General features: G+C 38.6%; 1 protein-coding gene across 5 annotated transcripts in view; it reads left to right on the plus strand.

Moving 5' to 3' along the window:
* The window catches only part of SIK3 (SIK family kinase 3), a 238,827-nt gene that overhangs the window by 126,814 nt on the left and 93,020 nt on the right, over positions 1 to 18,993 (plus strand). For all 5 annotated transcript variants that reach the window (XM_040631195.1, XM_040631197.1, XM_040631198.1 and 2 more), the window contains exons 2-3: positions 2,226 to 2,342; positions 5,628 to 5,691. In XM_040631195.1, the coding sequence (XP_040487129.1) occupies positions 2,226 to 2,342; positions 5,628 to 5,691 (181 nt within the window). The remainder of the gene's footprint in view (positions 1 to 2,225; positions 2,343 to 5,627; positions 5,692 to 18,993) is intronic.

Consider the following 18,993-nt stretch of genomic DNA (forward strand, 5'->3'; position numbering starts at 1 on the left):
CCTGTGACCCACTTCTAGCACACTAGTTGGGAAGCTCTGCGATGGGCATATGGCTGCAAGTTTCTAAGCTTGTTATGTATATGAAAGCAATCTGTAAAGTATAATGTGCTAGTCATGTGTAAGCTTTTATTAATAATTAATTACTATTAAGACCCAGATATTTGGTCTATAAAAGGACATTGTGTACTGCAATTTTTGTGTTTTGGTAGCTGTTCTTTCTTTTCTTTTTAAGATTTTATTTATTTATTTGACGGTGGTGGGGGGGGAACACAAGGGGAGTGGGAGAGGGAGAAGTAGGTTTCCCACTGAGCAGGGAGCCTGATGTAGGACTCTATCCCAGGACCCAGGGATCATGACCTGAGCCAAAGGCAGACACTTAACGACAGGCGCCCCTTGGGAGCTGTTCTTACAGAACCAGGTACAGATGCCGGAGCAATTGCTGGAGTTAAGGTCCTGTGTGTGATATAGCACAGTAGTGAGGAGAAGTAGAAACATTAATGGTCCGGGGTGAGATGCACTCAGATGCCTTACCCCTGAGCTATACCCCAGGGTGATATGGTACAAGACTTCTTATAGGAGATCGAACAGCTGGTGAGATTTGTTAATGATTCTGCTCTTTCTCTTCATAAAATTTCCTACCCTCTTCTCTGCCTATCCCAATTCTTTCTTTTTTCAAGTTCTGCTTTGTATGTGAAGTCTTTCTCCATATCTGCTTCTCCCCCCAGTGAAGCTCAGACTCCATGCTGTCTGTTCTACCATCATACCTTGCTTATAACTTTGTTGATTGTGTTTCCAACACTGTATTGTTGTCTGGTTCATGTATGTCTTTCCCCTGCTAGATTGTGAGCTCCTTGAAGCCAAGGCTGTATCTGTTTCGTCTTTGTAGCTTGAGCCACATCCCGCTCACCTTACCACATTCCGTCGTTAGGCAGGGCTTGAACGCTCTTTGAATTGAGCTGAAATTTGTCTCCCTGGGCCTTCCATCAGTCCTCATTCTAATATCTGCAACAGCCCCAAAGTTACTTTTACGTTAGTCCTTCTTACGTTTGAATCATCTGCCCTGTGTCATTCTATATAGTCTTTATCGCTCTGGGTTGAACATTTTTATTATTGAAATTTTGCTTCCCTGGCTTTTTTCTTTTTTTCAGTAAGCTTCCTTTCCCCCTCTCAGTGTAAAGAATCATAGAATTTTAGGAATTGAAAGGGGCTAGAATGTACCTGGTCTTGGTCCTTCATCAGACTAATATTCTTTATTTGCTGATCAACTGAGACAGAGATATAGAGATATTTGGGGACAATACAGTATTTTGAGTATTTCACACTAAGAATAGTGAAGAAATTTACATTTGGTAGAGTAAAAAAAGTTCTTCATCTTTCATTCTGTTTTAAAATGTGTGTGCTGCTGGATATCTTAACAATGATGAGCATAATAGATGTTTGATGCCGAGGCAGTGTATATACAATACAGAAAGATCTTCAGATTTTTATAGCATTACCATTAAGAATTTGACTGTAAAGCCAATTTACTTGGGCTTCAGTCCTGGATCTGTCGCATAGTGGCTGTAAATGACTTAATCTTGGGTAAATTACTTAATCTCTGTGTGTCTCAGTTTCCCTATTTGTGAAATAAGGTTAACAATAATGTAGGGTATTGTGAGGTTTAAATGATGTAGGACGTGGAAGCACTAAGAATTCTGCGTGGTGCACACCACACGTTCCATCTATAGTGGCTGCTGCTACTACCATCACGATACCACACCACTACTACTACTGAGTTAGGCAAGCACCTGGGGAGATATGGGAAGACTGTGGAATTTCTGGTCGAACCTTACTAACTTATCATGTACTTGTGATATAAGCATTTTCTCTTAATAAGAGACCCGACATACGATTGTCTGCATCAAAGCATGATTTGCCCAGACTGTGATCACATCTATGGAGTAATGAAGTATTTTGTTTGTCGTAGGGTTTTACTGTTGGAGCAGTTTAAGAAATGGCGGAAAGACCCACTAGCTTTTGGAATCTGTTCCTATGAGATCATCTTGTTAGGAATCCATTTCCTGACTTTTTAAGAAGAGTGAAATAGTTTTCGTCATTGACATTCTGTAAACAAAATTTTGGCAACTTGTATTTTGTGGAATATAATGTTATAAAGTGGATTTAATTTTCCTTAGTGAACTGCTTTTAATCATGCATCAGAGTAAATTTTCTTCCTCTGTTCTCAGGTTGCTATCAAGATCATAGACAAGACCCAGCTGGATGAAGAAAACTTGAAAAAGATTTTCCGGGAAGTTCAAATTATGAAAATGCTTTGCCACCCCCACATCATCAGGCTCTACCAGGTAGGTTCCTTAGTGGTGTAGTGTATGGTAACGAAGAACCCAGAATAGTCACTTGTGTGTATAGAAGAAAAGGTGTCTGGGTGAACATCTGCAACTTTTCTTGGTTTCTATGTTCACACGTTTATCCTACTATTTTCCTGCCCTTTTGTTTCCCACTCAGCGCTCATGTTTTACCTGGCTATTTACTAGTAAGGTCTGCCTTACCCACGTAGGCCTTTTAAATTTGTTCTTTAAAACTTGGGTACCATTCTTTGTGAGGATTACACAAAAGGATTATTCAGAAGATGACAAGAACTTATTTATGTAGATCTGAATCCTAAAACAGAATGGGAAAGCCAGAGGAACAGAGAATCTTTAGGGATGAAAAGCTAGAGGTGAATATAACATTATCTTTTTATAGTGTTCCTTAAACACTCTTTTCTGTGATCCTGGTACTACTTATAATGGCAAAGGATATTTTAAGTACGGCTCCTTGTATCAGTCACAACCCACCTGTTTTCTAATAGGGTCCTAGACTTCGTTTCCTAAGGTAGCATTTGATAATTTGATAGGCATGAGATTGATTTGGTGTCACGAAAGAGATTTCCATTCTAGTTTTCTTACCTTCCCAAGAACCACGTATATTTCATGGCACCCTCAGCAAAAGCAGTAAATCTAATGACTGGAATTTCAAGCCAGATAGGAAGAGAGGACCTTGCCTTCCCAGGCTGGTGGGAGAGATATTTTGGGAGAGGTGGGGCTTTGGGGTGCTTCTCAGATTGCAGTGTGTTGGCAGCCACAAGCTCTGTCTCTGCCCAGGGCCAGCCCTGCTCACTGCTCTCTACCAGAACAGCCATCACTGACTCGTTCAGGAAGTGGCCACCCACTCGGTTCATTTGCTGCTGTTAGTCTGCAGTAAATGGTTACTGGCCCAGACATGGCACCATGTGTAAGGGTGGAGGCACAATGGGCAGGCTTTCCTAGTCTATTAATTTTATGGAAAAGAAAGCATGTTGTGATGTTAGCGTGTGTGGTGAAGGCTACAGCTCTAGGGCTCTTTTCTGGCATCAGCTGCTCACATCATGAAATGAATTAGATCAGCAGGAGCAGACTTGTTGAAATTTATCAGACTAAATTCTGTTGAGCCACACCTACGTTGTGCCCCAGAAGCAAACCCGTGAAGGCTTCCTGGTGTTGCCTGAAGACTTGTGTCTGCAAACTCGGAGGTGTCTAACCTCTGTTTCCTTCCTATCCCGATCGACTGAGTAAACTTCTTAACCTCACTTTTTAAAATAAATCATCTTTAAATAGTTGTAGCGCTTATGAAGCTGACTTTTCTCAAGGGGTTAGCTTGTAGGTATTAACCTTATTAGCTGAATTATCCAAGTTGATCTTTCTTACCCAAGATTTCATTAGCCGGAAAGAATTCTCATACTTTCAGCCCTGACTTTGAACAATGCCCTCTTTTAAGCTTTAATTTTGCTCTCTGGCAGCTAGTATTGTTAATGGGGGATTCCGAGCTGCCAAGGTGAATGGCTGTCAAATTTGTCTTTATGAATAGTATCCACGTAGTTTTCAGGTCGTTTGCCAAGACTTCAGTCTTGTCAGTTTATAGAGGGAGCCAAATATGGGTAACTGTATAGGAAAGTTTTTGAACTATTGAAAGCTTTAGCAGTAAAAGAACATTTGCAGTCAATAAAAGGCCCAGGAGTACAAAGGAGATATACAATATGACATTTACTTTTTTCTTTTCTTTTTTCTTTTCCCTCTACACCAACATGTATTTAGAACACTTACTTTGTTGTTGTGGTATAAATCAACATACAGGAAGAGCTTGGCAGGGATGCATGTAACAGACAATGAGCTAATATCACCACTACAGAGAGTTCTTAAAAATTAAAGAGAAAAAAAGGATGATACAGTTATTAGATTGGAAAAGTAATGTGCACTTATATGATGGAATACTCTGAAACCATTCAAAAGATCTATGATTATAACGCATAATGCTGTTATATGGTGTTAATGTGTAAAGATGTCAAAGATCAAGTAACTGGGAAATAATTTAGCAAAATAGTTAACTTTGAATTATGGTGAAAGTCTAAAACTGTATTGCCCAGTATGATAACACTGGCCACACATGGCTATTGAGTATTAAAATGCGGCTAGAAAATAGTGAATCATGGAACACTGCATCAAAAACTCAGGATGTACTGTATGGTGACTAACATAGCATAATAAAAAATTATTATAAAAAATAAATGAATAAAATGTGGCTAGAGCAAATGAGGAACTGAATTTTTAATTTTATTAATTTTCATTAATGTGAAAACTGAAGTAGTTTACAATTAAAATTTTTTTGAAATGATATTTTGGGTATACTGGGTAAATAACATATTAGAGGTTATTTCATTTTATTTTTTTTTACATAGTAATGTGGCTATTAGAAAACTTATAATTATTTACGAGGCCTACTTTTTTTTTTTTCCCATTGGTCAGCATTGCTCTAGAATGATATAGAGTAAATTAGCTTACTAACAGTGTTTCCTTTGGGGGAATATAATGGGGGGTCTAGGAAGAGAAAATCTTTGGCCTTTTTTTATATACCAGCTATTTAAAAAGTTTCTCATGAGCAAAGATACTCATATATTACTTTAAAAAATATTTAATGAGAAAGGTAAAAAAGGAAGAAAGGACTGCCAACATACTACAACTAAATAAAAAAAGCAAAATAGGGACCAAAACAAAATACAAATGAGTATATTACTTGAAGTGTTGAATATTTACATTATTATTCCCAATATTTTGAATAAATGGATAGCCGTAAGGAAAGTTGTAATTTCCATTTAAAAAAAACACATTCACATGTGATTTCTGTGCAGTTCTTAATTGATTCCCCTTGTTTTCCCTAGGCTTGTTTTTGTCTTGATTGGGTTTTGTGGGGTGGGGGGCATTTTTGAACTTCAGGTGATCAATGTTGAATGTGAACTTTCTGGTTCTTGGCAGCTTCTTTGCTTCTCAGTTTTGTGGAGCTTAACTGATTACAGAGGACTCATGGAACAGCAAAACGACTGTCTCTCTCAAGTAGTGAATACTTCCTACTTTAAAGAACGTGGAGGAATACCTGTTTTTCCCCGTTTCTTCTTTAGAGCACTTATGCCTATTCCCCGCTCCGGGGTTTTAAGCTTCCTTTAAGCAGTCATGGTTATTAATATTTCAAATGACAAAAGAGGAGTCATTAGTTTCTCTTCCTATGATATCAGCCTGTCATTTGTGTCACTGTCTGTCGCTTTCCTGCCTTTGTACCAGGTTATGGAGACAGAACGGATGATTTATCTGGTGACAGAATATGCTAGTGGAGGGGAAATATTTGGTAAGTACCTCTATTGCATTCTTTCAAAAGCTATTGAGCACACTCTAGCAAACCCAAAATAGCTGGTCAGTGCCTTTGCCACTTGATGCTTGCTGGCCCTCAGTGCTGTCATTTTCGATCAAGAATTTTAATTTATTTTGGTTTACCTTTTAAGTCCCTTCACTGTCTTTGTTTCCTCAGCAAAACTGTTTTGTTTATTTCAATCAGGTGTTGACAGCTGAGATTAAAGATCTCCAAAACAAGCATTCCTACTGAACGTAAAACCAAGGGTCTTTGCTATTGCTGGATTCAACTGGGGGTTACCACATGTGGTGGAGCTCCCGTGGTGTGTGGGCCTCTGTTGTGTGAGAAAAGAGCCACTTGGAGCAAACAGTCTCCTTCTAATGCTTTCTTTAAACTTTGTTTAAATATAACATGTAACTATATTTCTTACCATGTGTTCACAGTTCCCTTGATGATTCTTATAGTTTGGGAGGTTTTGTCTACAGTAACTATTTTTTTCTCTAACGCTTCGCACAGCATCGGAATTAAGCAGTGGAATCTGCTACCAGGAAATCAGACTTTTTGAGATGGTAAAAACTGGCCCCCCCCAATTTTTTTTTGTAATAGTGATAAATGGAGCCAAGTAGACTTAAAGGCTAAATTTTCAAATATGCATTGATATGTCTTATTATTTTTTATTTATTTATTTTTTTGTTTTGGTTAGTATAAAGAGAAAGGTTTCTTCTATTTTAGGTTTGTCTAGTTTATTTTTTGGGGTTATGTTTTGGTTTCAGTTGTCAAAATTTTTTTTTTTATGTTTTAAATATTGGTACTTACTAATTTAAGTACATTTAAAAGCATGAGATCACTTTTAAAGTGGGATGTTCTTACTAGTGACTGGTCAGTTGCGACTGTACAGATTTGGTGTGTGTGTGTGTGTGTGTGTATGTGTGTGTTAAACTTTTCCCTGAAATCTTATAATTTGGGCCTAAGAAGCTTCAGTCTTTTTTAAAGGAGGGATCATCGTTTCTTAATAGTATTTTTAATTGGCTTTGTGTATGTGCTTATGCACAAAGGTAATCTTGGGAGAAAAGAGACCTTGTCGTTTTAATGTCTATAATAATCAAAGACCCAAACCCATTGCACATCAGATCTAGCAGGTAGATCTTCAAGAAAACAAATTTTATTTTATTTTATTTATTTTTAAAGATTTTATTTATTTATTTGACACAGAGAGAGAGACAGCCAGCGAGAGAGGGAACACAAACAGGGGGAGTGGGGGAGGGAGAAGCAAGGCTCCCAGCCGAGGAGCCCGATGTGGGGCTCGATCCCAGACTGCCGGAATCACACCCTGAGCCAAAGGCAGACGCTTAACGACTGAGCCACTCAGGCGCCCCAGGAAAACAAATTTTAAAAAGTACAGAAAAGACGGGGCGCCTGGGTGGCTCAGTTGTTAAGCGTCTGCCTTCGGCTCAGGGTGTGATCCCAGGGTCCTGGGATCGAGCCCCGCATTGGGCTCCCTGCTCTGCTGGGAGCCTGCTTCTTCCTCTCCCACTCCCCCTGCTTGTGTTCCTTCTCTTGCTGGCTGTCTCTCTCTCTCTCTGTTAAATAAATACATAAAATCTTAAAAAAAAAAAAAAAAAAACACCAAAAGTACAGAAAAGGTAAAGTCCCCTGGCTGGATATTCTTTATGGAAATGTAGCGTAAGACATGAGGCAACAGAATAGGACTTCTCCTAGTATTATTATAAAAGATGCAGATGAGGAAGAAAGTGATGTATTCCCTAAAGAAATCATTGTGACTGCATAGAGATGTAACTGTTTCATGAGCTCTGATTTTGAAAAGGATCTGTATAAAAGATGATAAGATAGGCATGATCAGGAACAGGAGCTTTGGAGACAGTTAGGCCTGGTTTGGAATCAGCCCCTATTTGCGGTTTTAATTGGAACATGTTATTAGATGATTCTGAGATTTAGTTTCACGATCCATTAAAGCAAGGTCTCTAGTATCTGCTCCACAGTTGTGAGGATGAAATGAGATCACACATATAGAGCTCTGGCTCACACACATAGTGATCCTTCACATCCTGTTAAAGAACAACTGGGAGATTGACTTCTGTCATGACAGTGTGAGGAGCTCTGCTGATCCGCTTCCCAGTGAGACAGGAACATGATGAAAAACCCCCCAAACCATGGTCCTAAGTTTGAACAGCAAATGAAGAGACATTTATTCAAGAACATCTACGAAACTTTGGTAAGAAATGAGAGTGGGTTTTTTTTTTTTTTTAAGATTTTATTTATTTATTTGTGAGAGAGAGAATGAACAGGGGAAGGAGCAGAGGCAGAGGGAAAAGCAGACTCCCCAATGAGCAGGGAGCCCGATGTGGGATTCGATCCTGGGACTCCAGGATCACGACCCGAGCGGAAAGCAGACGCTTAACCCTGAGCCACCCAGGCATCCCTGAGAGTGGTTTTTAAACCAGTACTGCTCCCTCCTTCCTCCTTGCCAGCTCAGTGAGGTGGAGATTCCAGTTAGGACTACTGTAGCCCAGAACACAGGACCCCTCAACCCCAACCTAGACTCTTGGAGGAACACGACGTCAGCATTCTCTTCCCGTCCCCAGCTGCCTGTTGCTGCAGCTAAGTCCGGGTTAAGTGTAGTGCAGGAGCAGGGACTCCCTTCAGCCTAGCCCCCACCTGTGGAATTTGGTTGCAGCATGTTGGGAATACTGGGGCCCAGATCATTCTTACCCCAGATTGTAAACTGGTTGTTCTGTCCCAGGAGAGGAAAACTGAGAAGACCCCAGACTGTGTCCCTTCTCCTTCCACTGAGCTCTCAGCTTCCACAGTGGGAGTATCACTCAGAGAGAACTTTGCCATTGTCCCCCACACGTAGCTTTAGAGCCCTAGCTCAGAGATTTGCCCGGAGCTCCCTCTGGCAAATAAAAACAGATAGCTCCTAATTTGTTCACAAACGAACTGACTTCATTTGCAACAGAGAACGAAGAAGTTGAAGCCTAAAAGTATTCTAAAGTACAGTGGAGGTTGTGGTAAAAGGCATTTGAGAGGAGATTCAAGACACAAGCTATACCGTAGTCTAGCTGGTTTGCTGGAGAGATCCAGGGAATAAAAATCACAACAGCCTTCCAGAGGTCAGAACAAAAGTCAAACACTGATCTCAGAAACTATTCCTTCAAAGGAACAGAATTTGATTGGATTGTTTATAGACCAGTTTATTCCCCAGGGCATTGTTGAAAACAGTGGAGCAACCAGCCAGCAATTATTGGAGTCTAACAGCTGGGTGGGGTTAAGGAATGATGGGAAGAGAGCCCTCCCCAACTATGGTGATCCAGTGATCTGAGGGTAACTGTGAATATACCAAATCTGTGCTGAACATTAGAAGCTGAACACTGTGGATTGGGGAATAAATTTCACTGAAACAGTCCACTAGTTACTAAACAAATAAGCAAATAACAATAACATGTCCTAGAAGGAGAGAGGTGTACCAGTACCCAGAGGTGCTATGACATATTATCTAAAATACGTAGTTTCCAACAATAAGGAAATATGAGACATGCAAAGAAACAGGAAAGTATGAGCCATGCACTGGAAAAAAAGCAAGCCAAGAAACTGTCAGAGACACCACATGTCAGATTTATCAGAAAAAGACTTTAAAGTAGCCATTGTAGACATGTTCACAGAAATAAAGTAACACAATTAAAGTAGCAAAGGAAGAGAGAGATGATGACAATGTCACATCAAATTAGAGTATTACTAAAGAAACAGAAATCATTAAGAAAATGAACAAATGGAAACTATGGAATTGGAAAGTAAAATAACTGAAATAAAAAATTCATTAGAGAGACTTAACTATAGATTTGACCTGGAAGAAAAAGAAGCAGATGTGTGGATAGATTGATGGAGATTACGTAACTTGAAGAAGAAAGAGAAAAACAAACTAGGAACAATAGACAGAGCCTCAGAGAAACGTGGGACACTATCAAATGCAACAACATATGCCTAATGGGAGTACCAGAAGACAAGAGACAAAGGAAAAGAAAAAATATGCAAGGAAATAATGGCTGTAAACTTCACAAGTTATTGAAAAACAATAACTTATATGGGCAGAAAGCTAAACAAAATCCAGGTAGGATTACACACAAAGAGATCCTCAAACAGATACGTAGTGAAAGAACAGTGAAAGTCAAAGACAAGGAGAAAATATTGAAAGCAGCAAGAGAAAGATGATGTATCACTTAAAGGGAGCCCCATTAGGTTCACATCGGACTTTTCAGCACAAACAGTGGAGGTCAGCAGGCAATAGGATAACGTTTTCAAAGTGTTCAGAGAGAAAAACCTATTAACCAAAATCTTACATCCAGTAAAGCTATTTTTCAAAAATGAAGGCAAAATAAAGCCTTTCCCTGATAAGCAAAATATGAGAGAATTCCCCAGTCATCGGAAATGAGAGACCCACTTACAAGAAATACTCAAGGAAGTTCTTTAGGGGGAGAGCAGGTAACCGCAGGTGGTAATTTGGGTCCACATAGGAAAAGAAAGAACATCAATAAAGGTAATTACGTAATTGTAAAAGACAGAGGAGATGCATACTTTTCTCCTTTCTTCTCTTAACATATTTAAGAAGCAGTCGTATGAAATTATATATATATATATATATATAATGCATTCCCTATAATGTAATATATGTGTAATATATTTGCCAATAAAGAAGGTGTGTGATAAAAGCTACATTGGGCTAAGGAAATCACTACAGAAGGTAAAGAAATAATTATAACACTGTATTGTTAGATTTGTAAAATTAATTGATGTGGCGTTTATTAAAAAATTACTACAAAAATGAAGTAAAAGGAATAGAGCTATATAAAAGAGTAATAGTTCCATATAATCCCCGGAAAATTAAGCTAATATAAGTTAGAAACCCATTTGGATGAGGTAAAATATATACAGTAAACCCTAGAACACTCACTAAAAAAAAAAAAAAAGAATTATTTTTTTAATTATAATGTAGGGGTGCCTGGGTGACTCGGTTAAGTGTCCAACTCTTGATTTTGGTTCAGGTCATGATCTCAGGGTCATGGATTGAGCCCTGTATTGGGCTCTGTGGTGGGCGTGGAGCCTGCTTAAGATATTCTCCCTCCCTCCCTCCCTCCCTTTCCCTCTGCCCCCATCCCTGCTCATGCATTTTCTTTCTCTCAAAAAAAACCCCAAAAAGACATTGGAAAAGGAAGAACAAACCAAACCTCAACCAAGCTGAAGGAAGGAGACAATAAAGATTATAGCAGAAATTCATTAAATAGGGAGTAGAGGGGCGCCTGGGTGGCTCAGTCGTTAAGTGTCTGCCTTTGGCTCAGGGCGTGATCCCAGAGTCCTGGGATTGAGCCCCGCATCGGGCTCCTCTGCTGGGAGCCTGCTTCTTCCTCTGCCACTGCTTGTGTTCCCTCTCTCGCTGGCTGTCTCTATCTCTGTCAAATAAATAAATAAAATCTTTAAAAAAAAAAAAAAAGAAATGAAAGAGCAGACATTACCACCCACCTTAAAGAAATACAAATTATTATAAAGGAATACCTGAACAATTATAAACCAACAGATCATTTAACTTAGATAAAATGGGCAAATTCCTAGAAAGACACAAACGATTGAAACTGATTCAAGAAGAAATAAGCAATCTGAATAGACTTATATTAAGTAAAGAGATTGAAGCAGTAATCAAAAAACTACCTGTAAAGTCCAGGCCCAGATGGCATCACTGGTGAATTCTACCAGACATTTAAAGAAGAATTAATAGCAATTCTTTGCAAACTCTTCTTAAAAAAAGAATAGGAATGGACACTTCCTGACCCATTCTGTGAGGTCAGTCAGTATTACCCTGATGCCAATACAAGACAAAGACATCACAAGAAAAGAAGACTACAGGGCAATATCCCTTATGACTGTGGATGCAAAAATCCTCAACAAAATAGTTAACATAGAAAAAGAATTATACACGAGGTGCCTGGGTTAGTTAAGCATCTGACTCTTGATTTTGGCTCAGGTCATGATCTCAGGGTCGTGAGATCAAGCCCCACTTTGGACTCTGCACTGGACAGGGAGCCTGCTTGGGATTTTCTCTCTCCCTCTCCCCACTGACCCTCTCTTAAAAAAAAAAAAATTACACACTATGACCAAGTGGAACTTATCCCAGGAATGCAAGGTTGGTTGTCCATACAGAAATCCATTAATGTAATACATCATAGCAATAAAAGAAAAAATAAAAATGACACAATCATATCAGATGCAGAAAAGCACTTGACAGAATCCAACATCTTTTCATGATAAAAACATGCAACAAATAGAAATAGAAAAGAACTTTCTTAATCTGATAAAGGATCTCTGAAAAAGCCATAGCTAACATCATATTTAATGGTGAACAACTAGATGTATTTCTCCTCCAATTAGGAATAAGACAAAGATTTCATCTCTTTCCATTTCTATTTAAACATCGTACTGGAGGTTCTAGTCATCGTGGTTAGGCAAAGAAAGACTTATATAAAAGGAATCTAGATTGGAAAGGAAGAAGTAAAGCTAACTCTACTCACAGATGACATAATCTTATATATAGAAGATCCTAAAGAATCCACTAAAAGACTCTAAGAACTATATAAGAGTTAAGCAAGGTTGCAGGATACAGGAGCAATATATGCAAGTCAGTTGTATTTCTATATCTTTACAATGAGCAATCTGAAAATGAAAGAAATAAAACAATTCAGTTTATAATAGCACCAATAAGAATAAAATATTTAGGAATAAATGTAACAGAAGAAATGCAAATTTTATGGTCTGAAAAGTAAGAAAAAGTACAAAACAGTGTTGAAAGAAATTTAAGAAGATCTAGATGATTGGAAAAACATCCCACGTTCACGGGTTGTAGAGTTAACGTCGTTACGATGGCACTACTACTCACTACTCACACTGATATATAGATTCAGTACTATCCCCATCAGAATCTAAGCTGGCGTTTTTGTAGAAACTGACAAGTGGATTGTAAAATTGGTGTGGAATTATAAGGGACCCAGAATAGCCCCAACAGTCTTGAAAAAGACCGAAGTAGATCAAAGCGATGCAGCCACAAGTCCAGGAAAACTGGCGGGCGCTGCCAGAAGCGGTGTAGCAAAGATTCTCCCCTAAAGCCTCCGGGCACAGTGAAGCCCTGGTAGGACCTCAGTTTTGGACTTATTGCTTCCAGAACTGTGAGTGAATAAATTACGGTTATTTTAAGCCACCTACCTGTGGTAAGTTGTTTCAGCACCCTGGGAAACTAGTACTGAAGAAGACAGGATTTTGGCATAATTTCAGAATATCTCCCCATAAAATGCTAGTCATGTACAAAGGAGAATATCAATTACCAGGTGGAGGTGGTGATTAATATTAGCACCATGTGTGATGAAAAGGCATTAAAGAAGTCAGGCAAGAACTGCCTCTTTGGATTCTTGCTGGAATTAACTAGGGGGAACAAGTGTTGCAGAAATGTTGTGGCCTGTTCGAAAGATTTCAAGATGAGAGAAAGCATGGCATGTTTCATACTCCTTAAGTTGTTCAATATGGTTTAAATATAGGCTGTATGTGAGAAAATGCCCGGAAATGAGGCTGGTAAGATAGGAAAGGCTCAATAAATAACGAAGGGCTTTGAATGACGTTTCTGACTTGGCCAATTCCCCTATCACACCCTCTCATTGCACTATATCCTTTCTTAGTGGTACTTATTATATCTGTTGTGGTTTTACATTTATTTTTGTAATTATATAATGGTTTCTCTCTCCACCAGACACCAAAGGCCGCAAGTTCAGGGGCCATGTCTGCTCACCATTGTATCTATCTACATGTCTCCTCTTGCTCTCCAGTTCATACTGTTGCACTCAATTATTTACTGAGGGAAATGATCAGTAACTGTTCACTAAATAGAAGAGTGAGTGCATGATGAACCAAGAGTATAAAATAATCGAACATTATCTTGAATTATTGCCATGTGAGGAAGAACTGGAATGGAACAAACCAATGCCAGTTAGGAAGCCAATATCTGAGGATGATGAGGTATTGAAGTAAGGCAGTGACTTCATCTCTTTCATTTTGATCTTGAAGTATAGATATCTTTATCATCATTTTACAAAGAAACTGAAGTTCAAGGAGGCTAAATAATTGGCCTGCCATATAACTTAATCAGTAATACAGCCGAGATTCAACCCAAGGATTATCTCACGCCAGAGTGCATGCTTTTCCCCATTCACCAGTTTGAAGAATCCATTCTTCTGTATAAAAAGACTTCGCTTAAGTATTTCAGGGAGGATCTTTTATTACAAATAGAAACCAAATTTCTGTTTTGAAATTTTAGGTCATGGACATAGCAGCAATCAGTGTGAAGTATTTTTTTAGCCTCCTGTTATTAAATACCCATTTAAAAAGAGAGTGAGACAGATTTTTTTTTTTTTTTAGATGAGTATTACTGAGATTTAAGCACAGGCAGGGCCTCTCCTCTACTTACATACTAACAATCCCATCTTCTCTTTTTAAGGCTTTTGTTTTATCATCGTCTATGTAAAAGAAGTGGCCAGTATTCTTAAATTTTAGATTAATTAGGCATATCAGGGGATTACTAATAAACCTTTCGAAAATCACAGTGTTAAAGGAGGAAATGAGTAAGAGAGTTTTAAGATGATTTTTCGATTTCTGACCCTTTTATTGGTGTGAATGGTAGTGTCATTTACTAAGAGAATATAACAGCGAAACATAAATTGGATAAACTGTGTTGCTTTAGACATGGTGAGTTTGAGGCATCAGTTAGGTAAGAGTTACACATCAGGTCATTGGATACGGTGGTCTGGAGGTCAGGGATAAGATGGAGCCTAGGATCTTGTTTCATCAGCAGGTAGATGGTAGTTGGTCATTGACATGGGATCATACAGAAAAGAATCGGTTTAAGGATGAGACCCTTAGTACCATTAGTATTTATGTTGAAAGTAAGGTTATGAAGTATATATAAAAAAAATTGCTGTTGATGAAATAAGAGTGTGGTATTATAAAAGCCAAGGAAAATAGGAATTTCAAAAAGGAGCATTATTGAATGATGTAGAAAGGTAAAATATGGTAAGGACTGAGAGGTAGACTCTGGCTTTGTGACAGAGATGTTCTCAGTGCTTCTAGAGCTGTTTCACTAGTGTAATGAGTATAGAAATCAGAATGTAATGGGGTGAGATGTGAGTGCATAGTGAGGAAGGGGAAATGGAGAGTTTTTAAGAATGTTTTCTAGGGGCGCCTGGGTGGCTCAGTCGTGAAGCATCTGCCTTCGGCTCAGGGCATGGTCCCAGAGTCCTGGGATCGAGCCCCACATCAGGCTCCTCCACTGGGAGCCTGCTTTTTCCTCTCCCACTCCCCCTGCCTGTGTTCCCTCTCTTGTTGGCTGTCTCTCTCTCTCCATCAAATAAATGAATAAAATCTTAAAAAAAAAAAAAATGTTTTCTAAAGTTATCACAGAACATATTAATAACACCATTTAAATTGTGCACCCTATTCAAATATATTTACATAAACAAATGTTATATAATACAATAACTACATTCTAAAATATACACAGATTAGAACTTGAAAATGATGCGAGAGATGGAAGGAATAGGACTTCTTGCAATGACACAGTGGAGAAGTTGGCAAATATTCTGTCTAAAGAACAAATACAAAAGTGGCAGGATTGTCAAAAATAACCATTAGGGCTCTGAAAATGAATCAGTGGCAAACATTAAATTGAGAAGCTTTAATTCACGAAAATCTTTTGAATTTGTGTTAAGAATAATGGGAGTCTTTGGCCTTCTGCCTGAGCCCCTATATCTTTTCCTTTCCCTCCCCAAGGGAAATCAAAATGTAATCAAGGCTGGGCTGGCCTTAAAACCAGCAGCTTTGTTGCCAGAGGCAGCTGACGTGAGTTGGAAAAGAAGACAAAAGCAAAACAAACAAAAACAAAAAACCCAAAAACCCCTCATGCCCAGTTGTGTTGTCAGTAAAAATAGCAAGTTTGGTAGGAAGCAAATGTGGAAGGCTCAGAGCCTTGCTAGCTAGAGGTTGTGATCTTGCTAGGGGCAAGCAACAGAATGGTTAACCAGCCAGAAATTTAGTAGGGAGATCTTGTTAATGAGAGAACAACACCAGGATAAGATATGTTCTTCATTCATATCTGGCTTACTGGGGGACTGGCATCTGCTCGGAAGTCCTGAGAAAGTCTAGCAAAGAGTAAAAGCTGAGGCCGACTTTGAAGTTTTCTGAACTTTGAATGCACTCCTGAACTCACCAATAGATTTGTCAGCAGAGGGTGAAAAGCCTACTGGCCTGATCACTAATCAGTGTAGACATAGGGATGACTTCAAGGAGGTCATGCTAAAGAATAAAAATAAGGATTTTTTTTAATTTAGCAGAAAAATCAATGGCTACATACCACAGGGGGATGGATTCTCAAATTATTTCCAAGAGGGTTGCTAAAAAACAAACAAACAAACAAACAAAAAAAACCCAAAAGCAGCAACAACAACAGTCCTCAGGGGGAAAAATCATAATCCAGAATTGGTTAAACATATTATCTATAATATGCAGTTTATTAAAAAAAACAAACGAACATTGTAGATGTTGAAGAAAAAAAAACCAGGAACATGTGATCCCTACTCAGGAAGAAAAGTAGCCAATAGAAACTTCCTCTGAGTAGGTCTAGATGTTATTTTTAGCAAAAACTTCATGGCAATTATTATACATTTGTTCAGACAATTAAGAGAAACCATGTCTAAGTGGAAAATATGATGACAATGACTCAACAAATAGGGAAGCTCAGTAAGGAAATTGAAATGATAAAAAATGGAAATTCTAGAGTTGAGAGGTACAGTAACTGAAATGAAAAATTCACTAGATGTGTTCAATAGCAGATTTGAAGTGGCAGAAAAAAGAACCAGCAAACTTGAAATATCAATAGTGAAAAGTCCAATCTGAAGAACAGAGAGAAAGTCATTGAAAAAAAATAAGCAGAGCCTTGGAGACCTGTGGGACAAGATCAGGTGCACCAATATATTTGTAATGGGAGTCTCAGAAGGAGAGGAAAGAGAGAATGGGACAGAAAAAAAAAAAAACTTGAAGAAATGATGACTAAGAACTTCTGAAATGTATAAAAAATAATTTACAGTTTCAAGAAGCTTAATGAATCTTAAGTAGGATAAACCCAAAAGAGATCCACATAGACACGTATTGTCAATTTGCTCAAAGACAAAGACAGAATCTTGAAAGCAGCAAGAGAAAAATGACTCATCAGGTACATGGTAACAGCAGTATGATTTGCAGCTGAGTTCTCATCAGAAAAAAATGGGTGCCAAAGGCAGTGGACTGACATGTTTAAAATGCCGAAGTAAAAAGCAAAACAAAACCCCATGAACCATAAATTCTGCATCTAGCAAAACTGTCCTTCAAAGTGAAGGCTAAATGAACACATTCCCAAATAACCAAAGACTGAGAGAATTTCTTATAAGCATGCCTGCTCTACAAGACACTGTAAGGAAGTGCTCGAGCTGAAAGGGAATGACGCGAAATGGTAACTTATATCCACAGGAGAAAATAAAGAAAATCAGAAGAGATGAATATGTAGGAAATAAAAGGCCATATAAATATACTTTTTCCTCTTTTCTTCTCTTAGTTTCTTTAAAAGACAAAAAAGAGCTTCATGAAGTATTTATAACACTTTATTTCTGCATTTCTCACATATATTGACGCAATGTAAGTACTTCAAGGAAGGTTGAGGAAATGGAGTCATATTGGAATAAATGCTATATTTTACCAGAATCAAGTCAGTGTTAGTTGGAAGTAGATTGTGATAAATTAAGATGCATATTTAATCCCCAGAGCAACCACTAAGATAAAACCAGCACCCTTTGGAGGCCAGTGGTATGAATGATTCTTGAGAAACTTGGCTATGATGAGAAGGAAAGAGAGAGGGTCAGTAACTAAAAGGGGCATTGGTTGAATATGTGTTGTCTTTTTTTTTTTTTTTTTAAGATTTATTTATTTGAGAGAGAAAGGGAAACAGCAAGTGGGGTGGGGAAGGGAAGGGCAGAGGGAGAAAGAGAGGATCTCAGGCAGACTCCCCTCTGAGCATGGAGCCCGACAGGGGGCTCGATCTCATGACCCCAAGATCATGACCTGAGCTGAAATCAAGAGTTGGACGCTTAATGGACTGAGCCACCCAGGCGCCCCTGTTGTCTTTTATTATATATTTGATTTTATGTCTATAGTTTATTTTGAGGGGAAAGAACCAGTAGAGCCAGAGGAAATGTAGCTATAAGGGAGGGAGGGAGATTTAATGGGGCATTCCTCGAGGAGGAGTTGAAGGCTGGTAAGTTTGTAGAAATATTTGTGTGAGATTGATGTTTGGGGGATTAAAGTTTAGAGCCTGACAACCTAACACTAAGATTTAATGGGGCATTCCTCGAGGAGGAGTTGAAGGCTGGTAAGTTTGTAGAAGTATTTGTGTGAGATTGATGTTTGGGGAATTAAAGTTTAGAATCTGACAACCTAACACTAGTGTTTGAAAAGTAGGAAAACAGTTTGTATGCTGAGGTGAGATCGTGGAATAGCAGCTAGAGGAAATGAAAGAAGTAGATGATAAAGGACAAGTTGAAGGACGGGTAGGCATATTGGTAGGTTAGCAATTGTTGGAGATCTTAACTTCATTGGGACTCCACTTGTGGCTTTTTTTATGGGTTGTTTAGTTAGCAGTACTTGGCAGGTTTGGTATAGGACTGAAGAACATGGTTGGTTTGATCCAGAATTTTCAAGGTTGCTTGAGGTGTCGAATCATGGTGCTTGAAGTTTCTGCTCTAGGTGTAAAGCTGGGAACTTTATCCTAATGTTGGCAGATTATGACACAAAAGTGTTTGGGGCAGTAGTTGGCTGCTTGATTCCAAACTCCATTTCAGATTTGCTGAAAGAGTTGTAGTGCTCTTACTCTTTGTGGCAGTCACAGCATATCTAGAATATTATCTTCGGTTTTGAGTACTGTATTGTACGAGGGACATCAGTAGAAATATGATAAAGATGGCAAGCAGTATTTGCAGTTGTTGGAGCAAAGAGTGGGTTAGAGAAGTCTATGGAGGAAGTCATGGTTGAGCAGAGTTTTCAAGTATGAGAAGTTTGGTGAGTGGAAATCAGTTTTCCAGAGGGTAACATAGTAAAGACGTTAAGGTCTGAAATAGCTCGGTGTATTCAGGGAACTAGAACTGGTTTTTTAAAGACTATTAAGTGATGTGC

Source organism: Ursus maritimus, unplaced genomic scaffold (genome assembly GCF_017311325.1).
Source record: "Ursus maritimus isolate PB19 unplaced genomic scaffold, ASM1731132v1 scaffold_16, whole genome shotgun sequence".
In the NCBI taxonomy this organism is placed as follows: Eukaryota; Metazoa; Chordata; class Mammalia; order Carnivora; family Ursidae; genus Ursus; species Ursus maritimus.